Consider the following 8,636-nt stretch of genomic DNA (forward strand, 5'->3'; position numbering starts at 1 on the left):
AACATAAATTTCCAAATAATTTATTGGCATTTTCCACTTAAAACACCCTAAACTCCCGAGACTCTTTTGGCTTAAAATGAGAAACAAAAATAGTTTTCTTTGACAAAAACATTGGAGTGGCAGATGTATACATACTTGTAAAGTATACTTGATTTTTAGGCTCCAGAACATAAAATTAAATGTCCTATTTTACAGTACTTTGTCTCGACAGACATGTTTGAAGAATAAATATCTTTATAGAAGTTTGCACAACACAGAGGCTGAGAAAACTAGACGGCAAGAACATTAATGGTGGCAGCATCAGCGCAACATTATAACTGAACGAGAGCAGGGACACTCCTGCTCGTCAACATTTAACACTGTATGGCACTGATGTCTTCCTGTGAGGAGCCGCAGTGCTGAATTCAATGTGACGCCTCAGACCACCGTTCATCACTGAGACACAAACTGAACACTGTTGGTGTATCTGAAACTAATGTTAAAATTACTCAGTAATCCCACATGATGAAAATGCCTCACTGATTTCAGTCACATGTTAAATGCTTCAGAATTTAGGAATTTTTTTTTTAACAAGAGGTCAAAGTAGTTATTTTCTGTTTTCTTTCATTGCAGTTTCTTTAGCTTTACTCCAGTGGTGTAAGGTGGCTGTCAGCCACTTCAAACTAACTGATGCTTCAGTTTATTACAGAATAACTGGACACCTGAACATTCATCACTTGCTTGGTACCCTACTTGTACCAAGAAACCTACTGCTTGTGAAAAAAACCAGATGATTCAAACAAATCTTAAGAAGCAGAGGATTTTAAACTTAATATTTTTGACATTATTCATATTTCAAATGGCTTGATGTGTAACTGGCTGGTGTTTGAGCTCCTTTTTCCATCTTAATGAAAACACAGTTGACACATTATCAACATTTAGACTAACTTGGGGAGATGTGAGAGAAAGCTGTTTAACAGGTAACTATAAACTCAAATGATGTTGGCAGACCAGAAGTGAACATTATACACATAACGAAGTATCTGTCTGGATCACTGACGGAACAACTTTCTATTAAAAGACAAAGTATGAATCCCTGCTAAGCTGCCACATACTGTAATACACTGGTTTGTCCTCAGGCTGGTGCTAAAGAACAAAGCAACATTCATGCCAACACTTGTAAGCAGAATTTAGTAAATTCAATAGGTTTAAATAAATAAAGCTGCCTTGCCTAAATATATACTGACTGAAAGCTGAAATTTTGGCCTGAAGATGGCACAGAAGTAAATTCAGGAAGTCAGTACCTCCCATTTAAAAGGTCTGAAGCTGCTGGAGTTTACGTGGCATTTTCATCATGTGGAGTTTTGAAGGCATCTACGATAAATTTTGACACTGCAAGCTTTAGACAACTTGCAATTAATAAAGCATGAAAATAAGATCTGCACTTTTCTTCATACTATAGCTGATTATTTGATTAATCTTCACAACAAAAACTCTTTGGAACAATCAGAAATTGATGTCGAGCTGAAACCAACAGTGAAAACTTTTGTCATTTAAGAAATAAGAGGATTTCGTCTGATGGTATTAATACATTACTTTGTCTTTTTTAAGGCGTGGAAATAAGCAGTTTTCTTCCTTTTCTAGTTTCCCAGAGCTGTGAAGTTCTAGACACATTCACGGAAGAAGTGAGTGAATGATGCTCTGAGGCTCTACATGTGAAAAACAGCACACTGATCCTTTAACACACCAACCTTCTCGATCGAATGTAAGGCTGATCAATAAAGCTTACTAGCTGACTTAATGAAATACTGTAAGACTAGTGTTTTCTACTACTGTCTGACCAGGAAGTGCATTGAATCTTGTGTAGTGCTTGCTTGCTTCCCGGTTTTTCTACCTCAGTGACGGCGACAAACACTGGTCTAGACTGAACATGTACTTGGTACAGAAAGAGTCGTGAACTCCTGAAACTACACACATTCTGAAGTCTCAGCTATCTGATTAGGAAAGGGCTGAACAGACGGCTCCTAAATTGCACAAAATCTAATAAATTGTCTGCTTTAAATACTGTTAACATTTATCATTCGTAAAAACTAACACTATAAAGTCAATGACTTTGATACAATCATCTGGTTAAAATCTCTAGTGTAAAAATGTACAGCATCGTAGGCTGGCAGGTGTTTGTGTGTTTTCAACACTTATGGCACACAGTCATCCCAGTCGAGCACTATATCTACCAAATAAGACTGATAACCTGATGGTACACGATCTGTATAGTTTGAACTGCAGGCGCTTCATTTCTGTCAGCTTTTGAAACTGTGCTCCTTGTTAATCTCGACATCAGCACCTGACGGCCGGGCGGGAAATCAACACCTGGTGACTTATGTAGAGGTAAAAGATCCCTTCTGACTTTGGACATCAAAACAAAATATTTATTTAAAATACTTTTGTGAAAATATGAATTGAAATAGTTATAGTCTTTGTAGAAAAAGAACATTCAAGCTCAGATTCCTTTAAGGCTTAAGCAAAGAAGAGGGAGCTTTTAATTCATTATTAACGGCTCCTAGATTAAATAACAGTGTGGCTCAAAGCCTTCATGCTCCTGTCAGTTCATAAAAAGTTTGCCCGCATAATTTTGTAGGTGAGGCCGAACACAGTTGAAGCATATTTTTCTTATTCTCAACAAATCCTATGAAATGACCAACAATCACCTGATCTTTCTAACAAATTATGTGTTGTCTGTGTAGCAAAAGTCTAAAATAGCTTATTATTCAGAGTCAGACATTCATTATCAATCCACCGTACTGCCGTCACTAGAGCTCTAAATCTAAGGCTGAAAATAGTCCCCAACAAATGCAACACTGCTCCTGTTTGAGCAATATTTGCTAAAAACTACCAGCTGTAGATTATTTATCCTTTTATAAGAATTTATATATTAATACCCATTTTTAAAGAAAGATTTGGGGATGAGAGCCATAGACAAGTGGAAGTAGCTGGAGAGTATTGAGAGACTGACTGACACCTTGTTGGTTTTGGTCTTTTCATGAGATTTGTTGACAATAACAAAAATATGAAATATTGCCAGCCTTATTGTTACAGCATTTATTGCACCACATTACAGCACAGGATGCAAAAGTGTTTAAAAAGAGCCATCAAGACTCTGATGACGACAACTTTGTAGATTATTTGGACTTTGTGGAACTTTTGTAGATTCAGAAAGTCATCGCAGGATGCAGTGCAAAAATGAGGCATAAGCTTTTCAATCTTAATCTCACGTATTTCAAACAACGCTGCAGTTATGAAGAGGATGGTACAGTCATAGAGGAATACTTTTTAATTTGTATAATCTGTTTGCACTGAGCTCTTTTCCAGATCTTGTTTGTGCCACAAACTGAAACATTTAAACTTTAAATTCTTTGCTCAAGAAACTGAGGTGCAAATATTGCAGAATTTTCAGTCTCTGAAGCTTCTCCCAAATCAGGATTCTTATCTCTCCAAAATCATCAGATCAACAGAGGGTTGTGAGTTTTGGTGTTGTCTAAATCCATCAAATCCTCTGCTGCACTAGTTTCTGAAAGTCAGTCAGTCAGTTAGTTTCCTGCCCAGCCTCCTGGTACCTCAAGTCAGACGTCCTGCACTGTGTTTGTGTGATCAGTAGGCCTACAGTGGGTGAAGCCCTTTGTAACTGAATATAAGAGCTGAACGGCAGAGACGGTAAAGTGCTACTGCAGACTGGAGGCACCCTGATAAAAAAATGCTTTTCAAGCACATAAACACAGACAAAACCAGCCACTGTACGACAAAGAACTGTTTAAAAATCAAAAACCTTAAACAACGACACCAGTTAAAATCATTTCAGGTAAAAAAAAAAAAAAGGCTCACACTAATTATACAGGTGGTGTCTTGTATTTTAAACAGGTGAGACTGGGGCCCAGTTTTCTTCAGTGTTCAATCTCTGTGGTGCTACAAGCTGGTTTAAATAAATATTATTTGATTGCTTCAGTTGCCAAATTTTCTATTAAAGGGTTTTAATTAAATGTAGAGACAAAACTGGTTTAACAAAGTCGCGGTTGTCTCTGGTTTGGAGGTAAATCAATCAGGTCAGAGGTACCCACTACATCCGTGCTACATTAGATTTATGTTTCTCGTCATACCCTGAGGTTTAGGTCCATCGATTTTAACGCTGCTCATATGCATCCTGTATTTGGTAAAATGATTCATCTCGCATGTCACTCTCAAAAGGCTTAAACAAAGAGATCATACTCACTTCTTTCAACCAGACTCAATACTTTCATATCCTAAATTAAAACTATGGTGCAAAATAATTTCCAAGACCCTGTCGAACCGCCACGATCCTCATTCGCTGCTCTTGTCCGAATGTCACAGACAGTTATTTTGGAGGAAGACATTTCCTTTAATTTTTGTTCTCGCTTTGGCTCAACTCTTCTTCCCAGTTAAAATGCAGCAGTCTTTGTCTGGGACCCTCTGAACTGAAGCTACAACAAAGCAGGACGGGACACAAAAGGCCTATCGGGCGCTCAGAGAGAGGCTTAAACGATTCTTCTTGCTGAAAAGTAAAATAAAACAGAGAGGGGACCGTTCCTCTGCTCTCCAGAGAGGGTGTCTCCAGTGTAAAGGGACTGTGGTGATTTTACAGACTTTATTGGTGAAGGCCTGCCCTGCCGTCGTCTCCCTACACCCGGTGCTCGTGTCTCTCAGGCGGGGCAGGTTGTGCTGGTTGTTACGTGCCCATACGGAGGCAGGCAACCCCGTCGCCCTCCTGGCTCAGGTCTCTGTCCCTGTCGGTGCCCTCCCGCCCCGGGGAGGCCAGTGTCCTGTGGGGGAGGGGGCTCCGCACCGGCATGGCAGCCAGACTCAGGGTCCGCGACGGGTGAGGAGAAGGGGGGCGGTACCTGCTGCTGCTGCTGCGAGGGTCCGGAGACAAAGACAGGGAGGAGGAGGAGTCCCGGTGCCGCTCCGTGCCCAACTGGAGGTCATCCTCTAGGGGGCTCTCCAGGTCAGACTCCACCTCCTCCTCATCCTCCTCCTCTTCCTCCAGGGTGAGTTCGAACTGGAACTTGTCCCCTCCTCCTCCTCCTCCTCCACCACTTCCTCCACCTCCTGAAGGGACGGGCCCTCCTACCTCCACAGTTCCTCCTTCGGTCCCTGTCTCATCTGGAAGCTCCTCGGGGCTGGAGGGCGAGGGGCTGCGGGGGATCATGCTCTGGTACCACTCCCTGTTGTCCTCCAGGGTGTCCAGGATGTCCTGGGCATCGGGGTGCACCAAGTCTGCCCATGTCTCCCACAGAGGGTGGACAATGTACTCGATGAATCCCACCTAGTCATAAGAATAACATTTTGATTTGATTTGATTTAGTTTTATTTTAGATTTTTATTATAAATCCTTAATCTTTTTTTTTTTTTTTTTTTTTTTTACATTTCATTGGTTTCTTTTTCTCTGTAATTTGTTCTTTGTTTTTGTTCCTTTTCTTTACATTGTCCTTGGTCTATAGGCCTACTTGTCATCAGTTTGATTGATTGATAATAAATATAATAAGCAGATATGACACGAGTAAAAAATACAAACAATGACATCTCTAAGATGTTATTTAGGTGATTTAAGAAGACAGGACAGAAGGATAAAAGGGTAAAAAATGTGTCTATTGCCATTTTGTCACTATTCTGTGCATGACAGCATGACAGTATAATATAATATAAAAATATAATTTTAGGGCCCCCAGTTTTGTCCTGCAGATTCAGACAAACACCCAAAACTTGTATATTTGTATCTTTATCTGTTTTCTCTCCGTCTGTGTGTGTCGGTACCTGGTTCTTTTCTATGGAGGCATTGTGCTTGTCACACATGGGACTGATCTCCATGCCCTTGTCTCGCTCTCTGTCTCCCTGCGTGAAGAACTCCACCATGATTCTATCCGTCCACTGCCGGTAGATCTCCAGAGGTTTGGTCGGGTTGCTCAGGTCGGCACAGTGGACCATGTTCTGCAGAACCTGGAGGAGATACACTGTGTCAGGCTCTGTTGGTGATTTCATTATAAGCACTTTTTCAGATGTACTCTATCCTGTTTTCAAGACCTCAACAGAAACAGTAACCAAAATCAACGCTCTATTGCAGATAACACACTTGCAAATGTCCTCATTGTGGGACTAATAAAGGAATATCTTATCTTATCTTTGTAATACGTCAGCTTATCTGTATACTGTAGTTGCAGTGACCAGTATGTGTCCAGTAGGTGGCAGCACATTCACACAAATTTTCTAGGTCAACATACAGCTGTAAAGTTTGTTGTATGAGAAAACAATATGCTGTAAATGCCTGAGAGCTCCCGCTTATTATTCAGTTGTCACTTTGAGTATTTTAGCTTAAAATAATTTTAATTTTCTGATAATGACAACAGAATAATGATCACATTGTGCAGTTTGTAAATTCTGTGCTGTCCGTCACTCTGTGTTTAATAGACAATCGTAAGTGAAATATGTTAAGTCATAATGTATTTATCAATTAATGTCTCAATAATGACTGCACACTATTACTAAATGTTCTTATGTGTAGTGTCAGCAGGGGGGGCTCTAACCTGGATGCGGTCTGAGTAGTTGTCAAGCAGCAGAACTCCCAGACTCGTCACCTTCTTGGTCTCCACCATTGTCTTCATGTCCGCCAAGAAGTTCATGTGTTTAGACATATCTGTGGCCAGCACCTAATGAGGACAATACATACATACACACACACACACACACACACACACACACACACACACACACATAAAGATATAAAACATGGATGAGTGTTTACGCTTCAAGTTGCAGTACTTTTTCCAATTTTTTTAAAAGACAACTAAGGCCTGTAACTGTTCTGAAGACTCTGATGGTTGCTGAGTGAAGGATGCAGGAATATAAATAGCATATGAAGTGAAAGAGAGTATGTTTAGCAATAAGGCGAGTGACAGTTTGTGATTATTTGTCTTTTCATTTCTTCATGTTTTCTTTCACGGTCACTAAATCTGACTCTGACAAAGCAGAGACACGTTGCCGTGCAGGGATTTGGCACACACTCTTCTCAGCTTTTCCACTGCAATTCTAAACATTTGGGTTCTTGACAAAAACACACACATGAAACCACAACGACCACTGTCAACATCACCATCTGACATGGTGGTCCCACTGGAGTCTGTTTTTTTTGTCCAATGTGTTACATTACCTCTCTTTTTAAATCATACAGAATTAAAGACATGCAACACAAAGACGTGACAGCAACATTTAACAAGAAAAAAAGAACTAAGATTGCTCTGGATGTTCTTGCTAGGTCACAAAGTCACTTGCACTTGCATTTGTACACTTCATTTTATCCTTTTCTGCTTATTTTGCCTTTTAAAACAAAAACTTTATTTGGTCCATCTAGACATTGTTTTAAAAAAAAGTAAGAAACAGACCATCAACTGTAATTTTATGTCAATGTTTTCAATTGTCCACTGTATGATAATATTTTACCTGCAGCCATTTCAAAGTAGGATGTTAACAGATACATGAAGTAAGGCTGCCGTATGGCTGCGATGAAACAATATTGTAGAGCAGCAGCACATGCAGAAAATGATATCACTAAATGATTTGTAAAAAGTGCAGCAGTCTCACCATGTCGATCACCATCTTGCGGAGGGAGTCTTTCTGTTTCTTGCTGAGGTTCTGGAAGATGTCACAGTTGTCCTCCTGGAGCAGCTTGAAGCCCACAGCGAGGTGGTGGTTCTCCAGCACGGAGGTGTCGTTGTACATTAGCGCCAGCTCTGAACCTGCAGAGGTAAAGGTGGAAGCTGTTAAAAATACTTACTGTTTATTTAGTGTTTCTATATCAGTTCTCATAGGAGTCCAGGCAACATCCTGCAACACATTGTCCAAAACAAAACCCAAAACAGGTACAGATTGATCCACTGTCAAAACTGTAGGTGCCAGTTTAAACCATTGTAACTTTTTGGCCGTTTGAGGGAAGCAGAAACATGCTGTAGACCAAACTCTGACATTTTATCACCTTTTAGGATGATATGGATTGTTGCAAACAGCTGTTCATTTACACATCTGGAGCAACATTATCCTGTATCATTCCTTTGGAGTTGTATTTCTGGCCAACATAAATGTGGGTCCAGTAATCATTCTGCTTCTAGCTCTGTTTTGTTTTGTGGTGGGCAAGTAGTATACAGTTGGATTATAGAGATTATTTGCTGGTAAACAACGCTAATGGCGGTGACAGTGAACCAAAACAGTAAAGTTATGTGCTAAAGAAAAAAAACAAAAAAACAGCTAATAGATGCTATAATGCTATAATGAGCTGAGCTCAGTCATGTGAAAATTCTCTGTGGGTTTATCATTACGAGTGGCTCCTTTTACATTATACCTAGTCACGTGATCCACTATTAAAATATTGCTATAGTACTGATTCTAGTTGCTTTCAGTAAAAATAAACTTTTTATTTACCAAAATATCAGCATATCACCTGATTACTAAGGCGAACATCAAATTAAACTGTAATTTAAAGTGAAAATCTCAAAGGTTTTCAATTAAATACATACATCTTGTTGTAGCCTATGCTTTGTGATATGTATTGATTATATAATGCTCTTGCTTTTACTTTCACTCATCAGTTATGTTAGTGT

At 39.7% G+C, this 8,636-nt stretch overlaps 1 protein-coding gene across 3 annotated transcripts in view; it reads right to left on the minus strand.

Moving 5' to 3' along the window:
• Positions 1-31: 31 nt before the first annotated feature.
• Positions 32-8,636, minus strand: part of LOC133985144 (cAMP-specific 3',5'-cyclic phosphodiesterase 4D-like) — a 53,318-nt gene continuing 44,713 nt past the window's right edge. For all 3 annotated transcript variants that reach the window (XM_062424715.1, XM_062424713.1, XM_062424714.1), the window contains 4 exons: positions 7,624-7,778; positions 6,570-6,692; positions 5,803-5,985; positions 32-5,314 (listed from right to left, as the gene is read on the minus strand). In XM_062424715.1, the coding sequence (XP_062280699.1) occupies positions 4,718-5,314; positions 5,803-5,985; positions 6,570-6,692; positions 7,624-7,778 (1,058 nt within the window). In that variant the 3' untranslated portion in view covers positions 32-4,717. The remainder of the gene's footprint in view (positions 5,315-5,802; positions 5,986-6,569; positions 6,693-7,623; positions 7,779-8,636) is intronic.

This window comes from Scomber scombrus, chromosome 8 (assembly GCF_963691925.1).
Source record: "Scomber scombrus chromosome 8, fScoSco1.1, whole genome shotgun sequence".
In the NCBI taxonomy this organism is placed as follows: domain Eukaryota; kingdom Metazoa; phylum Chordata; class Actinopteri; order Scombriformes; family Scombridae; genus Scomber; species Scomber scombrus.